General features: G+C 40.3%; 4 protein-coding genes across 4 annotated transcripts in view; all 4 read left to right on the forward strand.

Annotated features, from left to right (window-relative positions):
• The first annotated feature begins 220 nt into the window (after nucleotides 1-220).
• Nucleotides 221-26,959, forward strand: part of eva1ab (eva-1 homolog A, regulator of programmed cell death b) — a 50,286-nt gene continuing 23,547 nt past the window's right edge. The window contains exons 1-4 of the mRNA XM_079555003.1: nucleotides 221-546; nucleotides 2,775-2,897; nucleotides 2,977-3,321; nucleotides 3,544-3,977. Coding sequence (XP_079411129.1) covers nucleotides 2,804-2,897; nucleotides 2,977-3,321; nucleotides 3,544-3,656 — 552 coding nt within the window. The 5' untranslated portion in view covers nucleotides 221-546; nucleotides 2,775-2,803 and the 3' untranslated portion in view covers nucleotides 3,657-3,977. The remainder of the gene's footprint in view (nucleotides 547-2,774; nucleotides 2,898-2,976; nucleotides 3,322-3,543; nucleotides 3,978-26,959) is intronic.
• Nucleotides 4,627-12,322, forward strand: xkr5b (XK related 5b). Its single transcript, XM_079555894.1, has 13 exons — nucleotides 4,627-4,918; nucleotides 6,184-6,273; nucleotides 6,351-6,456; nucleotides 6,886-7,052; nucleotides 7,623-7,756; nucleotides 8,155-8,233; nucleotides 8,305-8,474; nucleotides 8,887-8,998; nucleotides 9,075-9,242; nucleotides 9,377-9,567; nucleotides 9,648-9,719; nucleotides 9,822-10,002; nucleotides 10,081-12,322. The coding sequence occupies exons 1-13, from the start codon at nucleotides 4,813-4,815 to the stop codon at nucleotides 10,668-10,670; spliced, it is 2,166 nt and encodes a 721-aa protein (XP_079412020.1). The 5' UTR covers nucleotides 4,627-4,812; the 3' UTR covers nucleotides 10,671-12,322.
• On the forward strand, nucleotides 13,268-18,749 carry ctsba (cathepsin Ba). Its single transcript, XM_079555603.1, has 11 exons — nucleotides 13,268-13,391; nucleotides 15,715-15,842; nucleotides 15,929-16,014; nucleotides 16,891-17,005; nucleotides 17,090-17,205; nucleotides 17,319-17,404; nucleotides 17,475-17,621; nucleotides 17,858-17,974; nucleotides 18,061-18,189; nucleotides 18,265-18,340; nucleotides 18,411-18,749. Exons 2-10 carry the CDS (start codon nucleotides 15,720-15,722, stop codon nucleotides 18,336-18,338), a joined length of 993 nt encoding a protein of 330 aa, XP_079411729.1. The 5' UTR covers nucleotides 13,268-13,391; nucleotides 15,715-15,719; the 3' UTR covers nucleotides 18,339-18,340; nucleotides 18,411-18,749.
• On the forward strand, nucleotides 21,627-25,987 carry adpgk2 (ADP-dependent glucokinase 2). Its single transcript, XM_079555551.1, has 7 exons — nucleotides 21,627-21,957; nucleotides 22,627-22,786; nucleotides 24,428-24,618; nucleotides 24,741-24,837; nucleotides 24,922-25,058; nucleotides 25,143-25,279; nucleotides 25,351-25,987. Exons 1-7 carry the CDS (start codon nucleotides 21,762-21,764, stop codon nucleotides 25,903-25,905), a joined length of 1,473 nt encoding a protein of 490 aa, XP_079411677.1. The 5' UTR covers nucleotides 21,627-21,761; the 3' UTR covers nucleotides 25,906-25,987.

A 26,959-nucleotide genomic window follows, 5' to 3' on the forward strand; every position in this document is an offset into this window, starting at 1 on the left:
TTGTCACATTGTGAGCCCTAACATGTGAGTGTAAGTGAATCCCCCCCCTCCCTTCTCTCTCTCCGCTCCGTCATATCCCCGCTGTTCATGGGCATCATGTAAAGTTGAGTGACTGGGTGTAAGAGGGAAGGACCAATGGAGATGCAGATGTGGCTCTCTCATATTCACTCCCGTCCTGACCTGTGCTGTGACAACGCTGCCGCCCCAGACCAGACCGGTCTCACTACATCTTTCATTTCAGAGAATAAAGATCCACAGATGATTCAAACCGTTTGTGTCTAACATGTCGGCCACACGAAGACGCTGAAGATTTATACACATAATTACATAGTTAGTGTTGTTTTTCTTTGAGGGAAAGGCACAGAGGCGAGAGAAGATAATAGGAGAGGACAGCAGAAGGGAGGAGAGAGCAGAGCGCAAAGAGCACCGGAGTGCACACAGCCAGAGGAGCACGTGGAGCAAGGAGAGGAGCGCCCCCGAGGAGACAAGGAATCAGAGACGGACGCAAGAAAGCACTTTTAAATGGACTCTTGACACGACTAACAGGTAAGTCACAGGCTTCTTCTGATGTTTGCCATAGAAATGAGAAAGAAGCGGTGTTGTCTTCTTTGATTCAGTCTCTTTTGAGGTCACTCAGGAACAGTGCCGACCTGAAAAAGGCCACTGTCACAGCGCATTAGTGTCACACACACAACAAAAGCAGGGCAAATACACTCTTAATGATGAGAGTATAACTCCTCTGTCTGTCTCAGTGTGGAGAAGTGCACATCAGACTGAAAGGCTTTTCAAAAAGGATATTTGTGTCTCTGTAGCTTGTGTTCAAGAAGTAGTAATGTAAAAGATCGAGCCTTAAGTGTGGACACAGCTCCAGACAGAGCGAGAAGCAGCTTGTAATGAATGGGCCATGAGCCAAATGGTTCATACTAATGTCATTATGTAACTGTGTATGTGCAGATGATTGAGAATTTTGGCAGATTCTTCCCTAAAATTTGAAATTTGCTCAATGAGATACTGATGGACATCTGTGCAACCTTGCTAAATGTATACTGTATATATATGTACCAATTTATGTTATATTGTTATATCTTTACTGGCATCCTCAATATTTTTTTTCAATATAATAATAATAATAATAATAATAATAATAATAATAATAATAATAATAATAATAATAAAGCCTTTCTTAATGCAAAATTAAGATTTCGCTAAAAAAAGCTGTGGCCAAGTCCACGGGAAGGGCACTCGTAACCTGCAGCATTCAAATGCATAATTGCTCTGACACGCAGTGCATTTGGACATGGCTCGGAGCTTGCTATAATGTGACACGTTCTGTTGTCTTAACGCCACAGTGGCTAAGTTTACATGCACACCAAAAAAGTGATTATTATCTGTTTTTTGGAGTTCGCAGATTATTGACGAAATATGAAAAACTTTATCTGACATTCATATAATCTGATTTCGTTCTGATATTTCACACGGGTGCATAAACTAACCAGGAAACTACAGCAAACAGGCCAAACTAGTGTCACAAAGACAAAGATCAAAAGATATTATGAAAAGATTGAAAGTGTTTTTGATTAAATAAATGAAATAAAAAACACAAAAGTTATCCATGAAATTAATTTTTAATTTGTTTGTCGAGAAAGTACAATGTGTTGTCAACAGTTGAGTGATTAAGGCGCTGCACATATGGCAGAATATCACTCCATCCTCAGAGTCCAGCTATGATTATTTACTGTTTAAATCATAGCGTCTCTTCGCCCTCTTTGTGCTATTTGTATTTTGCTTATGTACTACAATTACTAATAAGAAAATGAGTTTAAACCCTAGACTTTTGAGTTACTGGTCCTGCAGGTGGGCCTGACTGAAGGACGGGGCGGGGAGATATTTCAGTCACTCTAAAACTGCAAATCTGCACTAGCACATGGAGAACCCGGAGTTTTGGATTCTCTGATTTCTGAAGAGAATGTAAACGCATCAGATCTGATTATTGAGTTATCTGATTTCTCCAGTTATCTGATTTTCATGTAAACGTAGCCAGAGTTAGTGCTCGGGTTTTATTCCAGTTGTTTACAGACTGTACATACTATGATCAAGAGGGGAAACCATTAAGATTGTGACATTTAACAAACATTTCTGTGCGTTACATACGATACAGCTTTCACCCGTGCTGTGTAATTGCAGCTCAAACATGTCTAGACAAAAGAGTAACAGAGAAAATAGTTACTGGCATTTAACTAGGTAGGTGGAAATTATGTGGGTCTATAAAATATAAAACATGTGCAGATTGTTTGTGCTTGTCCCTCAGACACGCACATAAACGTAAGCCTCCTGTAGAAGCTCAAGTGATACTGCTCAAACAAACTTTAATCAAACTTTTCTGTAAACATCTGTCTCCACCACAAAATTGAAATGTTTGTAAGTTCTACTCTAAATCTACATATCTTGAGGTTGGATTTCACAATGACACTGTATGACTGTATTGCTTACATGCTTATTTTCTTTTAAGCTACAAAAATAAGGATGGCTAATGTCAAACAGCTGTTCCTCCTTTGTACAACAATTAGGACTTGTTTATGCAGAGAAAGTGTGGAATGACTTAGAGGTGGAGATTTGTAGTCTGTGATCAACTTGGTCAGATGGACTTGTTTTAACAACACCCTCTTCTACAATTAAGTCCTTTTGGCAACAGCACAGTGTCAGGCATGAATGTGCATCGCCGAAGCCGAATGATCAGAGGGACCTGATTAAAATGTCGTCTGTAACTTTTACAGAGAATCACAAAAACTGCTGGGTGTAAACTATGAATACTACACCATCAGGAAGTCCAAATATGGAGGTGAAGGTGGAGATGGCACTTCTTAGCAACGTTTTGGCAGCTTACACCTTTATTGCTGGTATGGTGTTACTTTGGAAATTGAATTGGTGTCTTTGAGTTTGTGAATAATGAATAAGCATGTTGTTGCTCTCTTGCAGACCAGCCTGAGACTACAGCTCTGGTGTTTTTGGGCGGTGTGAGTGTGGGACTGCTAGTCACACTCTGTGCCATCGTCTTCCAGATCCACTGCAGAGCGGACTGCCACTATGGGAATAACCCTCCTAAAAAACGACACATGTGCAGGCATCCCCGACGGCTCGCTGGCTGTCCGCTCCATCAGCCCACTGACAGTAACATGCACAGTGCTGTGATCCCATATGGGACAGGGCCCACAGGGAACAGCGAATCAGAGGACTGGGACGAATCATGTGACATGTCTGCACGACAACGCAGGCGCTTTGAGAGGGCTTTACTGAATGCCACCATGTTTACATCAGCAGAAGGTAACTCAAATCTATAATCACGTGTACTTTTCATGGCTTGATTGATAAGGCCATCTATACTTTTTTGCATTAAAAAAACTATTAGAAAGAAAAAGAAAGAGTGAAAAGTGCTGTCCTGGGTGGTTTGTTATTTTATGGAGCTGGAGCTGTAAGCCCCTAATGCCCAATCCTGTCATGTCAATGTCCAGAGACATTAAGATCTTTCCTCTATATCTGTTTCAGAGCTGGACCGGGCACAGAGGCTGGAGGAGCGTGAGCGAATTCTCAGGGAAATCTGGATGAATGGACAGCCAGACATCAGCACTGTCACTCAGAGTCTCAACAGATATTACTAACACAAACCTACACCTCCAGTGATCACCAGCAACCAGCCCAATGGACATAATGACTGAGCTCCAGCAGGGGAGTCTTTGTTGTCGGGTGTTGACTCTGGGATATTTTTATAGCTGGATTACCAGGACAATAAGGTGTTTCTGACTCTATAAACTTCTCAAATTGATCTATTTTTTATTTACCACTTTTCAAACTGTTAAAGTTGATTTGTTGAAGCCAGTTTTCAGAACTGTATTAAATGTAAAAATGTTTGCCTTGTTGCACTGACCTTTACTAAGAGTTTGTGAAACTCTCTAAATGAGGATTTTAATATGAATTTTAAGGTGTCATATGACTATATTGATGGATTTCAGATATAACTTGATCATCATTGGGACATGTCTTAATGAGACGAATCTTTGTATGCTTGTTTGTTTGTTTTTCAAAGTTGCTGTATGAGTATTATAGAGGAACAGAACAATAGCCTCTGTCTTTATGAACTTGTGATGTGCAACTTACTTCATGATGCCTCTGTGCCCTCTAGTGGCAACATGGATGTACTGCACATGGCCACAGATCTCAGTTCTACAAACGGAAAAGTGTATTGTTACTTTAAAGTCAAGTTAAAACATAAAGAACTTACATGTGAAATAAATGTTGTGAGGCCATTGTAAACAAAAGGTAATTTCACCGCTGGGGTCAGGAAAATAAAAAGTTGATTTCCTTTAATCCACTGTACATTTGGTTAATGAGCAAGACATTTTAGATTATATCAATTAACTGTTCTCTAAGAGTAATATTGTGTTTCACGTTTCACTTTGCACTGCACGTAAGAAAGCCCAAAGAAAAGCAGCCTACACTAATTAAGATGTAATGAGTCTATGATGCTGCAGTTACAGTTCATGGTTAGATTCATAAGATGCTTCACATTGAGACGCTAATACTGATCTGGCATCTTGTAGCCACTTGTCTCACTGGAACACACTGTAGTTGCCGCAGTCCACACACTCGGAGTCTGCAGTGCTATCTCTTTAACGGGACGCTCTGACGTCGCTGTGGGGTAACGGGCTACTGCAGCTGGACCCCTCCCGAACCGCACCAGGTCCCGGCCCTATTTTACTCACTATTCGACCCGCCACAACACGGGGAAGTCCGGGGCGTCTGTTTCATCTCGGCACCATGAGGGACTACTCGACTCCCAGCGATGGAGGAGGCTGCATGTCCTGCTGCCAAGTTTGTGTCTTCGCTGTCACCGCTCTCCTCGTTGTCGCAGAGAGGACGGCGCGTGAGTCCTACCTGGGACACGCACATCACACACGCGCACCCAGACATATTACAGGACAGCACACGCAACGGGACAAAACCTCAGGGAGAAGGCGTGCGCGTGAGAGTGGATTCACTTCAGAGGATTTAATGTATCACTTATTGTTTTTGTTGCTGCACGTGACAATGTAAACGTGTCTCTGTGCATGGGTACATCGAAAAGTTGATTTCACGAAACCAAAATGATTCTTGCCAATGCTGCTGCTGCAGAGTCACAGTAGCTTGTTTCTCCACGGTGCGTCCTGACGCGCAGAAACTGCAGACTCATGTCAGAGAGACTGTATCACTGCAGCGACTGTAATAATGTGTCTTCATTCACACAATATTCTGGCGCCTTTTTTGGGGGGAGGCTTATGGGCGGACCCCATGTCGCAGCCTCATCTGGCCCTGTATCCCGCTTATTTGGCAGCTGTCCCGGTTCAAATTACACGATCGAGGGAGGACCAGACATACGGGGCCCATGTGGGGACAGTGATGGAGCAGGGATATTATACATGGTGGGGGCACAACAAGGTTATTTGAAATAGAAAAGCTACTGAGCAAGTATATGCCCATCATGGCATCAATAACTTAAAACTTCAAGAACTTAAGAGCGCTCTTGTCCTATTTGGTAACACTTTCTTTTACAGTACCCTTAATACAATGTATTTAATTTAGTACAATGTAACGCGCTCTGTAACAATGTACAATTATATATTAGTAGTTTGTAGGTACATAATGTAGTAAAACATGACTCTAACCCTAAGATTCTCGTGTCCTATTACATTATGTACCTACAAAGTACTAATACAAGTTATTCCATTGTGTATCTAACCCATAGGTACAAGTTATTACAGATTGTTACAGAGCACATAACATTGTACTACATTTAGTTTGGTACAATGTATCAAGGGTAGTGTAAAATAAAGTGTTACCTTTTATTTATTAATTTAGGTATTTTTTTTATTATGTATTTTATGTGATATTATTCTTGCATCAGACAAGAAGAAATGTTTTGATTTTGTTTTTTAGTTATAACTTATAGCAGCCTGTTGACCTCAGCATGTTATGGAGGGGTCTCCCAAAGCCCTGTTAGATCATAGTTGATGAACAGCACTGACAGTCGTGCTTTACTCTGGCCACAATTGGGAGGTTTGACCACAGGTCTCATGACGAGAAAGAAACCTTCATTACTTTATGTGAAAGATCAGCTACTAAATAAACTATTATCTTACTTTGTTTCCACAGTGATCTACTGCTTTGTTTACTATCTGTGGATCGGTCACAATTACTGCTACGCTCATCTGGCCGGACTGACTGCACTGTTCCTGCTGCCAGGTCTTAAAGCACTGACCAACAAGAAAATACTTATACACATGGAACTAAATCAGTAAAGTGTTTTATTTTTGCTGCAGGATGGGGCCCACAGTGGCTCAGCTATCTTTGGTACCTCTCAGACGGACGCATTCGCAGAAGATCTCTCACATGGACACACATACTCCACCTTGGTATCTTCAAAAGGTATGAAAAGTACAAACATAAGGTTGTAATCAGTGACATATTGGCTACTGTGCATAAGTAAGTTTATGGAGACATCGTACTTCTATGAATCTTCTTTTGGACGGTATCATTTTGAGTAATGAAGTATTAGAACTCTTAGTTGAAACATTTAGTTTCTGTTCCTAAGCAATTACTGTATGTGTGGGAAAAAATGCAATCTTAGTTTATTCATAAATCTGAATTAACACTTGAGTAGTATTTGATTATATATTTTTTTTACTCTTACTTGAGTAATTGTTTGGATAACTATGTCTTATTTGTACTTGTTTAAATCATTTTAATGTAAAGTTACTCTTTGTTTTTTGGCAACTTGATTTCTCAACACGGCGTTTCTAAGCATGTAAGTAGAGATCCCCAAATGCCTCACAGTCTGTGCCTGTGTTCCCTCAGGCTGTGGGAGTGCATGCGTCTGCCTGACATGGATGTTTATGCTGAGATCATGCAGCAGGCTGACGTGTCGGCCCTGCGTCTGTTCGAGGCTCTGGTGGTGACCCTCCCACAAACCTTTCTACAGACCTACGTCCTCATCTGCACCGATATCGGCGTGAAGTCTCCAAGTAAACAGCTTGCACAAACGAAATAATGTTACAAGCAGGCAGTGGTTCGCAACCTTTTTCCTTGAAGCCTCTCCTACGCAGAGACATAAATGCTTCAAGTTGAAAAATCGAATCATGCATTTAGATAAGTACTTTGTTGATCCCAAAGGAAATTGTGCATTAGTCTCTTGCTACTGTGTATGAGTAAGTTTATGGAGACATCTTGCTCACGTTCACACAAACAGAGCAGGATCTACAGAATAAAGAAGTAAAAAAAAGTGTTTTAAAAAACAGCAAGACAATTTCATGAATTTCACTAATAATTTGTGTTATTGACAAATTAATTTTCGTATTGTCGTATTTTTTAATACCGTTGGGTGTATGTGGTACATAAACTTCCTGGCCCTGGCTCCACCTTGACATCAATCCAACCACTTAGTTTCTATAGACTATTCAACAATCAATAGTTACTGAACTGAAACTCCATTATAGTTCATTTAAGATTGTACTTTAAAAGTCAAATATATTCTCAAGTAGTACTGTGGCGCTTTGTGTGAATATCTCACCTGTTTCATTTTCTCGTCCCCTCAGCCTCCGTTTGCTTCGTCGTGTGTGTGCTGTCCCTTTCCTGGGCGCTGGTTCTTTACGCCAGAGCCTGTTCTCTGATCAGACCAGGACACCTCCACATGACGCCTGCCGCCATCCTCTGTCGACTGCTTTGGAGGGTGGGCAGAGCTGAACAATGTTAATGCATTGTATTTTTTTTACTTGATAGTTAATGGTAGCAGTAATTATCAAAAAGCAGTTATGAGGACAAGGTTTTTCCTTTTTTGTATTGAAGTTGAAGACGTTTAAACTCACATCCAAGAAGTGCTTCCTGAAGTTGCATTGGTCATAAAACTAGGCATTGAATCTAGCGTTGAATCTTAAATTTCTTATCATGAGGGATAGAGTTATAAACATTTAATTTTTTTGCCCAATGCAAGTGAACATTTGATGAGAAGTGAAACATCATCATAACAAAAACAACAACAATCCAAGAAGAAATATATATTCTGGTGTAGATTGTTTTACTTTTGAGAGCATTTCACATCATTTTCACAACTAAACCTCCTCTGTGCAGGTTGGTATGTTGGGATCTCGTTTCGCTGTCCTTATGCTTTTCACACGCATCTTCAAGCAGTGGATTCTCGGAGTTCTCGGTGAGATCAAACTACAAAACTGGACACTAAGTGATACAGCATGTTGAACTGATTTTTTTTGTTCACATCAGGGGTGCACTGGCTGGGTGCCACATTTTGGATGGTGTCTCAGCAGACGGACATTATACGATCAACTGTTCGCTGGCGAGTGTTTAACGTTGTCCTGGGCGCCATCCACGTCTTCCTTTTCCTCAACGTCAAATATGGCCAGTCCAGATATCGCATGGCAGGATTCTATTTGGTGAGTATTGCAATAATCCTGAAGCGCTGACATTTTGTTTGCATCAATGTCTTTGAGAAATATATTTAAAGTTTTTTAAGATTTCTCTGGCACCAAAGCAACGTTTAAAAACTCTATATAGTAGATCTACACCAGCTTTTGCTTTTAATGACCCCTTGTAATATTGGGCACATTGACAACTCTTTTCCAACCTGACAAACTGTATTATTGGTTGATAAATGTTTTATTTACCAAAAATAGCACCTCTTTATTCAAATTCTATTAATTGGACCTGGCTTTAGTAACCTCAACTCAAGTCTGCGCTACACCTTCTGGCTGACCGTCAAAATACTAGCCATTGTACTAGCCATTGATAAAGACTTTCAATATATTGTTCTATACTCATTTAGAACCACACCAACTATTGTTTCAGGTGATGTTTTTGGAAAATGCCCTCCTTCTTCTGGCGTCCTCATGGTTATTTACCATGGTCTCGTGGGATACAGTTGGCATACCGGCTGCTGTGTTCTGCAGCTTCCTCATCGGTAAAAGCCACACGGGATTTTGCGTACATATGGTGTTTCGATGGCATATTTCATGGACCTTTTGTTTTCTGTCCAGGAGTGATAGCGTTAGTCCTGTATTATCGTTTCCTTCACCCAAAGTCGTTCGAGATCTTCCAGAGTATCCGTCACAGGGGAATCAGTGGAGCCTGTATGGAGCGAGGGTCATCACTTACTCTCAATGAGAAGGATCCATCTTCATACCATCGTCAAGCTACACTTTTGGGTACGTCCTGAACAGGGTTGTACGGGGTGTCACTATGTATAAATCAATCAGCCCATGTACTGAACTGGGTGCTATGACTTTTAAGTGTCATGCATCAAAGTGTGTGTTAAAATGAGCTAATAACCCGTATGTAGGTGGTGGGACTCTCATGGATCTCCCTCACCAATGGGAGGGCTGGAGGCATCATCACTGGCTCCTCATTCGCTTGGCCTTAAAAACCGGTGATGTACCCAAGATATGGTCAGCATACGGTGAAGGGGGTTTGGCTGGACTTATGGGTCTCTCCGAAGAAATGCATTCACCAGATCAACATCACGTCCCACGGGTTTGTTACACTCCTGATACTTATAACTCGCTTTCTAAAAATAAGAAAGTTAAATATGTTTGTCTCTTCTGATATGGTAGGTCTATCCTATCCAACCACATGTTCCCATTGTTCGTCCACCAGTCCCACGACAAGAGACGGAGGTCGTGCAGGTAAGACGTCATTTTTATCTTAACTCCTGTTGCCTTTCAGTTTTTATGACTTATTCATGAGTAATGGTCTCATTAAAAACTATGTTATTGTTTGTTTTTTAGCCAAAAGAGGTAGTCCAGCCAGCCAAACCAGCTCCCAGCACTGTAATAGCCAGACCAGTGAGACAGACTCCTCCAGCATCGATCCATGAACTCAGAAAATTTCCTGAAATTATTCCAGTCCGAGAGGCAATTCCTGAGGAGTCTGCGGAAGATGAGTCCAGCGCTGCTCCCTCAGAAAAAGGTTTACATTTTAAACAAATCTTGAGTTTGTATATTTGCATATTAACTACTGTTTGTTTGCGAATGATCTTTATTAAAGGTGATGACGACTTTCAAAGTGCTGCCTATGGCTCGGTCACGCCCTCCTCTCCTCGAGCTGGAAGCCTGCACCATGGAGACAGTCTTGCAGCGATGACTGAGGCCTCCTCCTCAGTGGCTTCTCTAGACATCAAGACTCCGGGATGGTCCCCTGAACGCCGCTCTCCACTCCTGCTCACCTCTCCGGAGAGGAAGTCAGCCCTTCCTGTAGACGCCACACTGTACTTCAGCGCAGACGCACACTCCCCTTCCAGCGGGAGTTATTTGGGCTGGGGATCTGAGTTGTCCCCCATCTCCAGCTACAGAAGTCCCTACAGGATCAGGGAGGCGCGCTTCATCACGTCCACTCCACGAGCAGAGCCAAGACCAGGAACAGAAAGCCCAGGCCCGTCCAATGTTGTTATCATCCCTGCCACTCCAGGTACCACGCCCGGGGTAACACCAGGTGGGACCCCCGGTACATCCACTCCAGCGGCTTCAACTCCTGGTGCTAGTACCCCTGGTACTCCTATCGTTCCCCTCACACCAGTCATCTCACATGCCCGAAAACAGATTGTCCAGTTTGTGGATAATCAAGAGAGAATGGTGTAACAACAACATGGTCGTATAGAAAGTAGCAGCGTAATGTTTTCACGCAACACATTTTTATATTTAGCAGAACCTAAAAATTAGACACTGTGGATTTATGATGATCACTTGTTCAACAGGCAACAGTTCAATTAGTATCACTTTTTACTTTCCCACAAACCTAGCATTAAATTAGGCTTGTAAAATAGCTTTAAACGGCAGCATTTTCATTTATTTGTGGACATATACAATTTAAAACAAAAACAAAGAAAACGTGAAGTGTATAGAAAATACTCAAAAGGGATGATGCTATAAAGTTTGATTTTAATCCAGAAACTTGCTTTAGCAGAATGTTATGAAGTGGGAAAAACTTGACAGAGTTTGACAGATGCTGAATGTTTGGTCTCATACAGAGCGACAGAGCTGTGACACATCATGTACATGATGACAAACCAGCTGCCTCTGCAGTGAACTTAGTATGAAAACATGTTCTTTAAGTGACTGAGAAGGAGCATGACAGTAAAACAGATCATGAATGCATGTTAAATTCTTCTCCTGTAAAAAAAAGCATACAGTGTGTTGTCAGACAGCCTCGATCTAACCACTTATCCAGTCACTTATAAGTTTACATACAATGTACAGTGTCTGTGCTTTACCAACCAAACACTACATTATGATTATGAAACCACTTCACACACTGCAGTTTCATTGCAGGAATTCAATATGAAAAATATGCAGTATGATTATTATGTAATATGTATATGATAATATAGGCAAAGTAATATTATATTAAGAGATTAATAACATAATGTATAAAATACCCATCTATAAATATACTAGTTGACCTCATTGGTCAAATACATGCAGATAAAAAAGGTTATCACTGACGATAGTTGTACAGATGTTTTTCAATCAGAATATTGTTTCATTCACCACTAATACATAAAGCTATGAGTCTTCTTAAATGTTCATATTGTTCAAGAAAAGATATGATCTTTGTATTGTTTTGTACAATGTTATTGTTTTTATATTTCATTTTCAGTATGTGCTATAAATCAAAGTATGGGAGCTGCCTCATAACTGTGTACTGTGACCTGCTGATAGTAGTCACTGCATGCTGCTATTAGCCATTAGGAATGTTCCTACACAAAGCATTTTCCTCATAAGCTGCACATGCTGAAGTCAATGTTATGGATATGCAGCAATAAAACTGCAATGCTAATGTAGCTTTCAACTGCACTGTTGTTGTGGCTTTCTGACATTGCATATTTTATTCTGAATTATGCAGATTTTATTTTTAGTCATGAGTTTTTATAAATTATTATTGTAAATCTTAAAGGAAGTCTTGTGTGTTTCTATGTGAAATATCAAACAATCGTTTCACTGGCTTTTTTATTTTTTCTAAATTAAGTATGAAGTCTTCCACAAATCATTTAACCACTGGCTTCGATCCATCTAGATAATGATTCACTGAACTGATTGATGATAATTCACTCAACTGTGCTATCATAACTAAATAAAGACAATCTGTGATACCGTCACATTGACCATTGACTGAGCTGTCAATGCATTTAACTCAGGACTTTCTGAAAAACATTTTAATTTCAAAACATGTGCACAGACGTAAGAATAAACATTGTAACGCTTTATTATTAGATATTATTATATAGTCATTGCTAAGAGTCAATTGCTGGGTTGCAGGTTCTAGAATGTGATGATGTCACCGGACCCAGCGGGGGCAGGAGCCAGTTTTTCCTATTAAGAGCATTACACCTAAGAAAATTCATGAATTAGAAAAAAATATCATTAATAACAGTCACTGGGTCCATGATCTCTCTGCACAAGACCAAAAATGTCCTCAAAAACAAAATAATTGTTCCTCTATATAAATAGGCCTTTAGAACGCTGTGATGTCACATGCAACCCAGCAATAATAACAGTGTCTTGCTGTCACTTAAGTAATGCCAACTCATTACATATGACCATTAAAGGGAAGAGAAAGTGGACTGACATTCAAAATGTTCTCTGTGGTCACTTCTGCACAAATGTGTCTGCTTTTACTTCAGCACCACAAGATCCTCCTGTGGAGCAAGACTCAACAGTTTCCTACATTCTAATATAGATAAATACATTGTATCGCACTAAAGGCCTCTTAATCTACCTCATACCTTTGTGTACAAACAATGAGAGGCGTTTTTAAGTTGTGTCCAAACTCATTCCTTGCTTTCCCAGCGCATTTCTTTCATAAAGTAATGCTGTCATGTTTGAATTAATTATTAATTAAATTATTTAACTTTAATCCACAGTGCACAAATATGTTTCCCCCTCACAAAAGTCTGTTTTTACAATATACTGAAAGAAAAGGGGGAAAAAAAGAAAATCAAGAAATCCCCTGTGTTCAGCCCATAGAACTATATCAGAGGCGAAGTGCAGCCTTTGTGTTGTGTCAGATTCTTAAATTAAACGAGACTTATTTTCTAAATATATGTGGACGTAGCCGATTAGATAAAAAAAAAAATAATAATAAAAACATTTCAATGCAAACAACCTTTAATATTATAGATCCATGAAACCACCACATCAAAAGTGTCATCGCATTTGGATCATGTACTTCCTGGTCACATGAGAGGCCTTCATGTGACTGTCACGTGGGTTACAGGAATAAAAAGCGAAGGACGGTGACACAATGAAGTACTAGTTTCACGGTCAGTCTCTGGAAGGAAAGTTGCGGGAAACCAACATCAGGTAGGCTTCTTGTAAGCTCTTAAACATTAGGTCGTCTTTAATGATGTCTTGTATTGAGTAAAGCAGTCATTTTAGTTGTAGGTTATGTGGGTGAACTGCACGTGTTTACCTCTAAATCTCAGCTTTCCTCTAGTTTTCAGGGACAGATTTAGTTAGCTCTTCAAAATACATTTCCTCTTGTTTATTTTTCTGTTCATGTGTTATTTCTTTTACTGAAAGCTTGAAACTGAAACCATTTCGATGCCTGTCCAGACCTGAGGATATCTCTGGCTCAGACCGCGCCTTTGTGTTAATAATAATCACACAATAGGGGCCCATAGTTAATGCTAAAAAACTAATGTAACTGAACGTGGATTGTAGTTAAACGCAGATCTTGTTTCAAAGCGTTGTAATGAAGCTATTCTGATCCCTAAAGCTAAAGCGAAAGTATCCTTGAGATTGCAAATACAGGGATACAATAATCCCTGTATCATTATATCTGTCCTTGGTAGTCATTGTATGTGAGATACCACTATTGACTATTTCATTGTTTTGTTTTTTCACATTTCCTGCCTATTTGCACAGCCTGAGTGTTTCCGAGAGCTGAATGTAACAAGTACATTTCTCCATTGTGACATCAATAAAGGCTTGTCTTATCTTATCTTCATGAGAATGGATTTCACTTGGACATGGATCTTGCCAGAAGTGTTTAATAGTCAGAACAGAGGAGTAGAAGCAATGTAACAGGTTGATTATTATAGCAAATGTAGCTGCCATAGGCTTTAGTTTATCAATTGCTTAAAATCTCAACATGTGTGTTTTTATTTGATTGAATTAAATACAAACACAAGAACAAAAACACATTGCAAAAACACATTAGACCCTCCCGTTGGCCCGGCTTAACACAGTCACATGTTAGTAGTTCTCATTAATTCATTTGGAGCGTGGTACAAAGGAGTTTTTATAGCAGTTGTGTGAACAAATGGGGATCCTAAATCTCCTTCCAGAAGGTATAGCAGCTCCTACTGATGCCTGAGTCAATGTGGGCTGATCAAAAATGTCCTGCAGGAAGGTTGGAGGAGTTATTGTACCAGCCAATTTTGTCTTGACAATCTGTGTTTTATATTTTACAGTCCGGTTACCAAACCTGTTTACAATTCCATACCTTAGCAAAGTCTTTTTTTAGAACAGCATTATTCCCTGACTAACCCCAAACGCTCTTAGTCTCCTCAGGAAATGTAACTGTCGATGTATTTTTCTCGCACATTGTTGTTACATGTTCATGCCAGCTCATCTCATTTGTTCTATGTCTTGATGATGTATCAGTAGGGCTGCTCGATTATTGAAAAAATAATAATCACGATTATTTTTGTCATAATTGAAATCACGATTATTCAAACGATTATTTGTTGCCTTTAAAAAAATCCATCAAAAAAAGTGACAAAAATCCATCAAAAAAGTGACAAAAATCCATTAAAAAAAGACAAAAATCCAGCAAAAAAATGGCAAAAATCCAGCAAAAAAGTGACAAAAAAGTGACAAAAATCCAGCAAAAAAGTGACAAAAATCCAGCAGAAAAAGACAAAAATCCATCAAAAAGTGACAAAAAAAATAAAAAATAAAATAAAATAAAAAAATGTGGAAAAAAAAATTATAATCGATTTTTTGCGATTATGCTAATTTTGTAATCGTTTACTGTTGTAATCGAATTTCGATTAATTGCACAGCCCTATGTATCAGTATCTTCGTATGATCCCCCTATTCACCTCAGGTCCACAATCATTTCCTTTGTTTTATTTACATTATTTACATTGACTTGTAGATAATGTTCACATCATTTTATGAAGCCGTCCGTCCGGTATTATGTATTGATTTGGCTGTGAGCAAGTAAATAGATGTGAGGTAATCTAAGATAGTAAATAGAGGTGAGTTTGTAGATAGAAGTGAAGTAAGATGAGCCGACAGCACTTGTTTCTTTGGCGAGTGCAGAGTTTGACATTATGCTTCTCTTGTTTGACAAACTGTTAAAACCCTTCGCCTCGTGATGTTTGGTTTCACTTCCTATTAATTTATTTTTCTTGTTCGAACTGGTTTGACCACTAATCTTTGTCCTGCATCGAGCTAAAGAATTGCTGTGTCACGTAATCCCCAACTTAGTCTTGCCCGGTGTACATTGTGAAGGATCTTGAAAAATCAAGTCCTGAAAAAAGGTGATGCTGTTCACTGGTTCAAGACCGGCTCATACACTCACAATGGGCGACAAGGGGATCCACTATAAACTCACCTGTTTGCTATTGAGTCAACGTATTACATTTCTAAATATTAATAGGAGTGACTTTTCCAGGCAAAATGTGGAACGCTGCCTTTCTAGTGTTGGCGGCCAGTTTTGCGGTGAGCCTGGCCAGACCACGATTTCATCCACTGTCCAGTGACATGGTCAACTACGTCAACAAAATGAACACCACTTGGAAGGTCAGGCTCTGTTTCCCTTTAAGAGTGTACATGTTTTACTGAATGCAGCTTTAAGTGGTTTTCGGTTGTTTTTGATTGTCCTTCAGGCTGGTCACAACTTCCATAATGTGGACTACAGTTATGTGAAGAAGCTCTGTGGTACGTGGATGAAAGGACCCAAACTGCCTGTCATGTGAGTTTCATGCAAGTCGACAGCTGTTTAGTCCTGATTACACGGCAAAGTTCCTAGGACATGGTGTTCGATTAAATCCTCAATAGGTGATCGTATCTAGGTTAAGGTCAATACTTTATTTTAATAGAAAGCAGGGAATAAAGATGAAGTTAAAACAATCACACGCTCTTTGACGACAAAACCCACGAAAACATGGAACTGAAAGAGAAATGCAACGTCCAAGGCACTGGTGATCAGTGTTAATTTTGACAACATATTTTATTTTAGTTTTAGTCTTAGTCCTTTGACTAAAATGTAGTTTAATTTTAGTCGAGATTTAGTCAAAAAAAAACTTGTCAATTTTAGTCTAGTTTTAGTCGACTAAAATTTCAAGTCAATTTAGTCGACTAAATTTAAGACTAATTTAGTCGACTTTGCATTGATAATATTCATTATAATCATATTTAATCAAGGTCGTCGACTTAATGGAGCTTCTCCCACATGAATAAAGCACAAACCTGTTCATTTGGCAGTGAATTTAAATGATCTGAGGCTCTTTCAGACGGTCAATAGAAGTTTAGCTGATTTTAGTCTCTCCTTTTCATTTTTATTTGTCTTATTTTAGTCTAAAAACTATGACTAAAATGTCCAGACATTTTAGTCATAGTTTTTAGTCTCATGAAAAACTTTAATTTAGTTTTAGTCCAATTTTAGTCGTCAAAAATATCACTTTGACTAAAATTAAGTTAATTAATTTAGTCGACGAAATTAACACTGCTGGTGATGCAGTTAAAAGGGACGCCACGTTTCGACCCTGGCACGACCTTCATTAGGAGTTTCTTTCACTTAATTTTAATACTTGGATAAGTGCTAAGCGTCTTTGTGTTTACACCACAGGGATCAGTATGTTGGTGCGGTGAAAGTGCCCAAAGTATTTGACTCCAGGGAGCAGTGGCCAGAGTGTCCAACTATTAAAGAGATCAGAGACCAAGGCTCCTGTGGATCGTGCTGGGTATGTCATTTCACATCCTTTTGTACTTTCTAAACTTTTTAGCTTGTGTATGTGCATGTTTGAGTAAATGGTTCTATCATGTAGGCATTTGGTGCAGCGGAGGCCATTTCAGATCGCGTGTGTGTTCATAGCGCTGGTAAAATCAGTGTTGAAATTTCTGCTGAAGATCTGTTGACCTGCTGTGAACAATGTGGAATGGGGTAAGGGGCAACTTAACAAAGAATATAATGAATAAAGAAATCCAGGCACTAAAGGATTGTTTATTTAAGGATCTGAGCCTATTTGAGACGCTTAAATTTCGTATCTTCTGTAGATGTAACGGTGGGTACCCTTCGGCTGCCTGGGACTTCTGGACTAACGAGGGGCTTGTCACTGGAGGCTTGTACGACTCCCACATCGGTAAGAGCTGGTTCGGATGCAGTAGCTGAACTCAACCACTTGGGCATTTCTGACGCTTCGATGTTTGCAGGCTGCCGCCCGTACACCATCGCTCCCTGTGAGCATCATGTGAATGGGAGCAGGCCGCCCTGCACTGGTGAAGGAGGAGACACACCTGAATGCCTGTCCCAGTGTGAACCAGGGTACTCACCAACTTACAAGAAGGACAAGCACTTTGGTATGAACTATAAATGACTAATACACTAGACTGTCCTTTTATTTTAATACAATAAAAGCCAGCTGATGTACACTAATCTACTCAATCAAAGGTGTGGCATAACTATATCTTAGACATGGTGTAGTGTGTTAAATCTTCTTATTGCATATTTAATCGAATCTAGGAAGTGAAAATGGAAAATGTTCAGCTCTTGTTAATGTCAAGCCCTGCTGATCACTTCTAAAACCAACCTGCAGGTAAAACGTCCTATACTGTGCTGTCAGACGAGACACAGATTCAGGTTGAAATCTCAAAGAATGGTCCTGTTGAAGCTGCCTTCACTGTGTATGAAGACTTCCTGCTGTACAAGTCTGGTAAGAAATTAAATTTGGGCTTTCATGTCAACTAACCTGAAAACGTGTCTTGAGTTTTCTATCCATTTCTGTTGCCGTTTTGACAGGAGTCTACCAACATGTGTCTGGATCTGCTGTTGGAGGCCATGCCATTAAGATTCTGGGATGGGGAGAGGAGGATGGGGTTCACTATTGGCTCTGTGCCAACTCCTGGAACACCGACTGGGGAGAGAATGGTGAGGAATCCTTACACTCTGCCAAAGTCCCTTTGTTTTATCAATTACTTTAATCGCCATCTTTGTGTATTTTAGGATTCTTCAAAATTTTACGTGGATCTGACCACTGTGGCATTGAATCTGAGATTGTAGCTGGAATTCCCAAGTAAAAGTGAGTTGAAATGAGAACTGGCATATTTGTTTTTTATAAGCATGTTCACTGATCCTGCTTTTACCTACAGGTTTTAAGTGGAGTCATCTCTAGAGGAAGAGACTTCAGGCATTTTCAAAGTCGTTTTTAGTAAAGATTTTAACTAACTTGTATTGCTTTCACACAACGGGAACCACCGTACACAGTGTTTGTAATTTGTTCACAGCTCTAGAGTAAACCGAATTGCTGCCTAAACATTATGAAATAAATAAGACTCTGTACTGATAAGGCAAAAAGCAGTTTGTCATAGCAATGCTACATTTAAATGTGTTTTACGTGTGCCTTTTTATTTGGGAATAAAATTCATTTCCGGTTTTACTGTTGCTACAATTGAGAATGTAAAATTAAAAGTTTATTTTTTATTCCTGTCTGCAATTCCCCCTTTTTCATTTGATTCATTCATTCATTTCGAGTAGTTCATTCAAATAGATTTTTTTTGTCTTTATCAAATAGTCTATTCTGGGTAACACGTCCACTGGAGCTGTGGAAAGTCACTTATTTTATTATCTCGGGAAAACGATTTAATCAAAAGTATGTGAGGGATTTTGTGCAAATAGTCAAAAACTGCAATAAAAAATGTGCGGTAATCATGAAAAGACGTATTTTATGTACAGTAATCATCAAAATCTTCAAAATGAAGATTGCAGTGGGTGAAGCTTCTAGCATATGGTGAACATTAACGTTGTATCATTAATTGCAGGGGCGGACTGGGACTGAAAAACAGCCCTGGACTCATGGTCAGCCTGGCCCAAATTAGCGTAAATGTGACACTTCCACATTATGCTAACCTCTTACCCCCCGCCTTAACCGAGAGCATTTTCTCCAGTTCGGCTTTACCCAAATCCAAAGGCTTCTTGACTGGAGAGCAACACTGTAACGTCTCATTTGAAAGCTAGAATCTAGAAAAGTGATTGGAACTTTTTGTTACGTTGTCGCTGCATTTTTGTCATGTTTTTGCTGCTTTTTCGTCACTTTTTTGTCACTTTTTCATTGTGTTTTTGTCTCTTGTTTTTCGCTTTTTTTTTCATGTTATTTTTTCATCGCTTTTTTTCATTGCTTTGTCGTCACGTTTTCGTCACATTGTGTTGTGTTTTCGTCTCGTGTTTTTACGCTTTTTTGTCATGTTTTTGCTGCTTTTTCATTACTTTTTGTTACTCGGCTGGTGACGAAAGCTCTGAGGCGTCTCCAGGAGGTGGAGGCGTTCCTAGGAGGACTCAGGCAAACCTATCCCTAAAATGGCTGCCATCAGAGTTTTTACAGATTACTCAAAAATACGTGAATGTACCAAGGCAACACTTCAGGCATGTTTTTAATGAGGGAATGACATAATAACATGATGTAAAGCTTGAAAAAGTCGATTTTGCATAATACCCCCCCTTTAAGCTTTTAGATTTGGGTAAAGCTCTGTTATGCCCGGGGGTAAGGGTAAGGTATAAAGTGAGAGGCCAGACCGGTGGCCCTAGAGCCAGTGGCCCTTCTGTGCTCTTCCAGAACGGACATATGGCCAGTCCGCCCCGATTTACTGCATATGTTCATGAAGTATTTTGTACATTCCTGTGGCTGTGCCGTCTTTATAATCCCATCAGATCTCGGAATCTAAGTAAGGTTCAGAGGTAAGAGGCCCACGTTCATTTCGGATTTAAATTGATTAATATAGGCTAAGGCTCATTAGGGCAAACCCAATTGTAAGGACCATGCTTTGGCTAAACAAACTTGGGCAGAAGGGGCAGGTGCGATGTACATTGATCTGTCCGTCACCTTGTCCGAGAAGAGGACAGCTCGAGCCTGCGCGCCCTGCGGGATAAAACTGATCTAGACCGATCAGGGGTCAGCAAGTGAGTAATTTAATATTTTTCATAAACACAAAAAAAGGTTAATTTCTTATTAACAAATTTGGAAAGTTTAATTAGATGCTACTATTGATTAATAAAGTTAACATTGCTTCGAACAGCATACAAATTGCTTGTTACTTTTGTTCACAAAAGACCCTAACGACCCTAACCTAACCCTACCCACCATAACCTAACCCCAGCCACCATAACCTAACCCTAATCATAATGGCCATAACCTAACCCTACCCATCATAACCTAATCCTAACCCAACCCTAATCCTAATGAACCTAACCTAACCCTAGCCACCATAACCTAACCCTACCCATCATAACCTAACCCTACCCATCATAACCTAATCCTAATCCTAATGACCCTAACGACCCTATCCTAACCCCAGCCACCATAACCTAACCCTAATCATAATAGCCATAACCTAACCCTAATCATAATAGCCATAACCTAACCCTACCCATCATAACCTAATCCTGACCCAACCCTAATCCTAATGAACCTAACCTAACCCTAGCCACCATAACCTAACCCTACCCATCATAACCTAATCCTAATCCTAATGACCCTAACGACCCTATCCTAACCCCAGCCACCATAACCTAACCCTAATCATAATAGCCATAACCTAACCCTAATCATAATAGCCATAACCTAACCCTACCCATCATAACCTAATCCTGACCCAACCCTAATCCTAATGAACCTAACCTAACCCCAGCCACCATAACCTAACCCTACCCACCATAACCTAATCCTAACCCAACCCTAATCCTAATGAACCTAACCTAACCCTAACCCTACCCACCATAACCTAACCCCAGCCACCATAACCTAACCCTACCCACCATAACCTAACCCTAATCATAATGGCCATAACCTAAGCCTACCCACCATAACCTAATCCTAACCCAACCCTAATCCTAATGAACCTAACCTAACCCCAGCCACCATAACCTAACTCTACCCATCATAACCTAATCCTAATCCTAATGACCCTAACGACCCTATCCTAACCCCAGCCACCATAACCTAACCCTAATCATAATGGCCATAACCTAACCCTACCCACCATAACCTAATCCTAACCCAACCCTAATCCTAATGAACCTAACCTAACCCCAGCCACCATAACCAAACCCTACCGACCCTAACCTAACCCTAACAACATAACTGTAAACTTTAAAGCATAAATATGTTAACAAATAATACCGTCGATCTCCACTCCTACCAGCAGAGGGCGCACTGTGACTGTGAATCCGCCTCCCAGTCATGGATCGGCTTGGCTCTGGCTCTTGTCCGGCCGGACCATGATCCTTATATTGTTCACAGCCTCGGCCGGACCTTTGCCCATCAACCCCTCTCTATTTTCTGGATGTTTTTTTTTTTTTAACACAGTAGTCCTAAAACCGCCTAGGGACAGCGCACGTGACACTCGCATAACCAGCGCCCCTTCCTGGACCTGCCTTCCCATAGGTGGAGCTGCAGCCTCGTAATCACGGAGCCACGGGGAGAGCGAAGCAGCCAGTCAGTCTGAACGATGGAGGGAGGCGGAAGGGTCTCTTGGATAAAGTACGGGCCTGTGCTGTCCTTATTCGTTGTGTTTTTAGCTTTCTGGTTCCGCGCACCTGATCGTAATGTTTTGGATGACCGATTGGACACAGTTTTATCCTCCTTGCTACGCGCTGAACGCAAAGATGAACGCAACAACGTCGCCAGACCTAAAGTAGCCATTGGTGAGTGGATGTGCTGTGTGAACTGAAATGTGCGAGCTAGGATGTCACAGTTATGTATTTTGTTTGTGCGAAATGCATTAGACGATATTACAGTGCCTTCATGTGAACAACACCCAAGTTGTTTGGAACTAAGAGAAAGGGTTAATGCAAATGCCAAACAAATTTGTTCAGAGGGTTGAACAGAAGAGCATATGGTCAAAATACAAGTCAGAAAGCAAAATAGTTGATGTATTGGGGTTGTTTAGTCACTAGATTAAACCATGGGTATTCTAACTAAGATTGTCTAACCTTAGATGCTGATCATTTAAAAGAACTTACCTCTAATTCCAGAGTGCTTTGTCATTTGCTTTGCATATGTTGTTGCATGTCTGACCATTCTGTTTGATAAATGAGAGGTAAACCTAGACAAACAAGATGACATATTTTGCAGAAGGCTTTCTACAATGGACGCTTCTGCTCTTGCTAAAGGGTAAAGCTGTATCAGCACGTGTAATTTTACAAGCTATAGGCACTCGCACTTATCATGTTGCTCCTTTTCTTGACACAGCAGGTGCATGAAGTCCGTGTGGATTTCTTCTTATAGCTTGCATGCTCACGACAAGCTCTGCTGGCTGGTACCCTCTTCTTTGTGTTTGCGTTTTGTTATTAATTTGGTATTATCTCATGCAGGATTTGGGGGATGTGCAGATCTATTGGTAGATGGAGTGTCATTGCTAAATAAGATTGGCCTAATTCCTGCAACCCAGCCCCTACATCATGACTACTTGGAGAACACTGAGCAACTTGCTGAGAGCTTTGCTTATTTCTTCGCACCTGGAGCTGCTGCAGAGTAAGTAGTAAAGAAAATCAATATACGCCCGATTTATACTTTTGCATCATTGCATGTCAAATCAACACATTTTGGGGGTGACACCTGAAAATGAGTGTGTAAAGATTGGAGTCTGTATCCTGTGTGTAGACTGATGAAATACTTAGGCTTAAAGAAAGAAAAAAAAAACAGTGGGAGTGTCAGGCCAAAGGAAACAAAGAAAGTATAAGAGTAGAAAGTAGTTTGTGCTCATAATATTGATGCGTCCAAAGCATTTGACTCTGTTAATCATCTTAAGTTGTTTATCAAGATGTGTCCGTGAGGAGTGCCTTATTTATTGAGAGTCTTAGCCGACTGGTTTGCTTACCAGACAATGCAGATTGGAACAGCTCCATTTGGCGTTGCCAATCCTTTCTCCTGTAGTATTTATTTTGTACATGAACAAATTGCCACGACTGCGGAATATGTGCAGGACTGGCTGTATGATTCGTTCTGCCTTCGTAAATCATCTTATATATTGATGATCCTGTTATATTGAGACCAAGCAGCTCTGGTATGCAGGAACTTTTAAATGTGTGCTTCTCAGTATGGTGTGTATTATGATAATATAATGCTATAATGCTAAAAGAATGATAATTTGCAGAACAAGAGACAATAAAGTTTTGAATTTTCCTGACCTTGTGTAGCAAATATGAATATCTGGGACATTATGATGACCTGTCAGATGATGATGTGTACCAGCAGTGCTTCATGATGTATGTGCAGGCTAGCATGCTCGTGTACAGATGTCGTGAAAAGACACTGTTTAATGCAGTGGTCCAACTATAAACTATCAAGCATATGAAACCCTAATGTGGCATTCAATGACTGCATAAGATTTCAGCTAAAAAGACCTTGAGCCACTTATTGGTTTCTGTTGGAATGAGGAAGTGCATGTTCCTTTATTCAATGCAACGTTACGGGCAGTGGCCTTCGTCAGGCAAAATGTGAATGAGACGGCATCTTAAGTAGGCCGTGGCCATATCACAGGATGCTGTCATAAAGGCTCATGACAACCATAGGCAGCAGTATACAGTGGGGGAAAAAAGTATTTGGCCAAAATCCAATAGAAAGTCTATGGGGAACAGACAAAACCTTTTTTTTCCCACTGTACATGTTGAACATTATTATATGCCCATTCATGGCGTCACTGGTACAGTTATCTGCTCTAAACTTTTATGTTATGTTAGTTATGTTTATTTTTTAAATTGGACTTCGTGTATGCAATAAAAGTTTGATGATGATGATGATGATGATCAAATTGTGATTTAACAAACTACTGTAGGAATATTTAATTACTGACTTTTTAACTGATTTATCGGCCAATAAACTTAAACCCAAATTGCTAAAGTAAGGCACCATCTACCACAAAAAAAACTTTACCCTCAGAAAGTGTGTGTAAATGTGCCTCACACCTAATCCATTTTTTTCTCGTCCAAACTCACCTGTTAATTACAGAAGTGATCTACAAACTGCTACAATTATAATGCATTTTGATGTTAATGTTTTCATTCTACTCAAATAATTTCCTTTCATATATTTTTTCATCCTGCTTATTCACTGATTTAAACCGATGTGTCCAGATTGTTCATGTTTAACTCACTATTTCTGTTTCTTGTGCAGGCGCTTTATGATAAATGACACGCTCTTCAGTGAACTAGTTGAAGCGTCCCGAGACATGCCTGGTAACAGATGGTCAGTGGGCGGTAATGCCCCAGTAATGGCCGGTCGCTTGGCAAAAGAGGGATGCGATGTGTTGCTTGGGGGAAGCTTCAGCCCAGATTTTACTGATGTCCTGTCCGAGCATATTACAGGTACAAACAATAACCGTTGCTGCTTCCCTTCCCTTACTTTCCCTTACAAATAAAGTCCTCTTTTCCCTGTCCCAGCTGGGATTTGATTAAACTCTTTGCATTTGTTCACCGCTCTTTATCAGTGGCAGGAAAGGTACTTGAGGAACCAGATATTCATCTCATCATGGAATATCCAATGGGCGCCAGTTGGGGGCCGTACACGTCACGTAGAGCCAATAGGTGTGGAATATTGCTTAATCAATGTTGCCACTATTGAATATGAACAACCAACAGAGCTAATTTCTCTGACATTATGTGGACCAGATATATTATTCACAGTGACGATCATAACCCGTACCTGGACTCGATGGAGGAATTTGCTGAAAAGATTCCAGACTTCCAGCCAGATCTGCTAGTAGTTGGTGGACTTCAGATGATGGATAGTTTCCCTTTCCAAACAGGTAATAGAAACATCTGTTACACAGTGCAATGAATCAATGCCTTTTTGTTTTGACTGTTCTTATTGACTGTTCTTGTTTATCCAGGTGAACGTGATGCTCTTCTGTCTCGTCTGTACCATCTCATATCTTCCTCATCAGCCAAACTCGGTGCTCACTTTGAAATGGCCAGTTTTGTAGAAGAAAGTATCATGGAAGAACTCCTCCATTATGTCATCCCTTATGTACGTGTAATAGTCGATATCCTATTCTATTTAAATGCATGTCTAATTTGTTTTTGCCTTCTCATTTATAGGCAGATTCTTTAGGTATGAATGAACAAGAGCTTCCGAACCTGCTCAGCCTGCTTAAAGGGTCCAACATCACTGTACTGTCAGATCCGAACCCTCGCGTGGCCACGGTTTTGGACCAGATGAGGGAAGTCTACCGTATTCTCAACCAGCGTTACGAACTCGCAGTGCAGACGGAGGGAGATCAAACTAAAGTGAAGCCTCTGACTCGGCTTCACGTTCACACTCTTGCCTTTCAAGCCATGATCGTGACGCGGGGATCCCAGTGGAAGAACACGATGTCCGCCACAGCTAAGGCCTCACTCACGGCCTACCGACATGTCTGCGGGTCTAATGACATTGACCTGAGCAAGGCCAGACTGATCATGGATGACTCGTTCTCAGTCAGCAGGCAGGAGGGCAGCCAGCGCATCCCTCTCCAGGAAAGCCGGCCGGTGAGCTGCTGGCAGGAACACGAGTATGAGATTTGCGTCGCACCCGTGTTGGTTTGCACTGAGGTTTACCAGACGGCAGGTGGAGGGGACAACATCTCCGCTGCTGGCCTGGTTCTGCAGATCTAGTCGAGGTAGTGCGTTTTTATGTGATTTAGGTCGGTGGTTCTCAGCTGGTGTCACAGGAGTATTTTCAGTGACGACCATTTGCTTTAAAATTACTGTTGATAAATTGTTTTTACAGTCTTATGATCATTTTAAAATTAATATATACATGAGTGGTGAATAATGTTGGATGTAGGATTGTCATGACTGAACATACACAAACTCTACACCAGTTGAGAACCACTGATTTGAGAAACCCGACCATGCAAAAACAATTACTGCTGCAAAATGCAAGTCCTGAATGTGATGCTGATGTTACTTTTCTTCTGCCAGCATTAAGGATGTGGGAACACAAAGTTAATTGTTTTTTTGTTTTGTTTTTTGAGGGAAAATCAGGTCAACCCTTATGCAGGTAACTCCTCAAACTCTTGTCACTTGAAAATGTCTAGCCTTATTACTACGCCTTGAGTTTGAGTGAATTGATAAGACATTACTCAGAGTAGTCTTTGTAAACTAATGCATCAAAGTTTGGCATAGGAATTTTTTTTCTTTCATAATCAAGCCATTATGCAGCAAAATATTTTACTGCAAGGACTTAATGATGATTGATTGATTAAAAACAGCTCCACTCTTCCTACTACAGTGGGGGAAAAAAAGTATTTGGTCAGTTTCACATAGACATTCTATTGGATTTTGGCCAAATACTTTTTTCCCCCACTGTATCTGTGATTTTTGTTCTTTCTGTTTGCAAATGTCCTGCAGTGCAATAACTTAAAAATCTATGTAGAAAGACCACTGTTGGTAGCTGGATATGTCAACTCACTCTACCTCCTGTTCTTGTCGTGTGCCGTATATCTTTTTACTATTATGGACCAAATGATTGAAAAGATGTTGGAAGTTGATACGGCTTCGAGTTACACTTGCATCATCTGGTTTCAGTGATAAAGGGAGGACAGAAAATTACGCTGCTAAGATTAGATACAGAACCTTAGAGATAAAAAATGACATTTAAATAAGTAATATATGAATTGCGTTTTTACTGTTTCTAGAGATGAGCCGTTTTTGTGAAAGGAGTAAA

Source organism: Gobius niger (assembly GCF_951799975.1).
Source record: "Gobius niger genome assembly, chromosome: 4".
In the NCBI taxonomy this organism is placed as follows: domain Eukaryota; kingdom Metazoa; phylum Chordata; class Actinopteri; order Gobiiformes; family Gobiidae; genus Gobius; species Gobius niger.

What these genes read in the sequence shown, in the direction of transcription:
- xkr5b (XM_079555894.1), top strand. Translation starts at nt 4,813, where the DNA reads ATGAGGGACTACTCGACTCCCAGCGATGGAGGAGGCTGCATGTCCTGC. An exon ending in TGTCGCAGAGAGGACGGCGC is followed by an intron (nt 4,919 to 6,183) that starts GTGAGTCCTACC and finishes TTGTTTCCACAG; the next exon opens with TGATCTACTGCTTTGTTTAC. An exon ending in TCTGTCGACTGCTTTGGAGG is followed by an intron (nt 7,757 to 8,154) that starts GTGGGCAGAGCT and finishes TCCTCTGTGCAG; the next exon opens with GTTGGTATGTTGGGATCTCG.
- ctsba (XM_079555603.1), top strand. Translation starts at nt 15,720, where the DNA reads ATGTGGAACGCTGCCTTTCTAGTGTTGGCGGCCAGTTTTGCGGTGAGC. An exon ending in CAAGAAGGACAAGCACTTTG is followed by an intron (nt 17,622 to 17,857) that starts GTATGAACTATA and finishes ACCAACCTGCAG; the next exon opens with GTAAAACGTCCTATACTGTG. An exon ending in CACCGACTGGGGAGAGAATG is followed by an intron (nt 18,190 to 18,264) that starts GTGAGGAATCCT and finishes TGTGTATTTTAG; the next exon opens with GATTCTTCAAAATTTTACGT.
- adpgk2 (XM_079555551.1), top strand. Translation starts at nt 21,762, where the DNA reads ATGGAGGGAGGCGGAAGGGTCTCTTGGATAAAGTACGGGCCTGTGCTG. An exon ending in TAGTTTCCCTTTCCAAACAG is followed by an intron (nt 25,059 to 25,142) that starts GTAATAGAAACA and finishes TTGTTTATCCAG; the next exon opens with GTGAACGTGATGCTCTTCTG. An exon ending in TCCATTATGTCATCCCTTAT is followed by an intron (nt 25,280 to 25,350) that starts GTACGTGTAATA and finishes TCTCATTTATAG; the next exon opens with GCAGATTCTTTAGGTATGAA.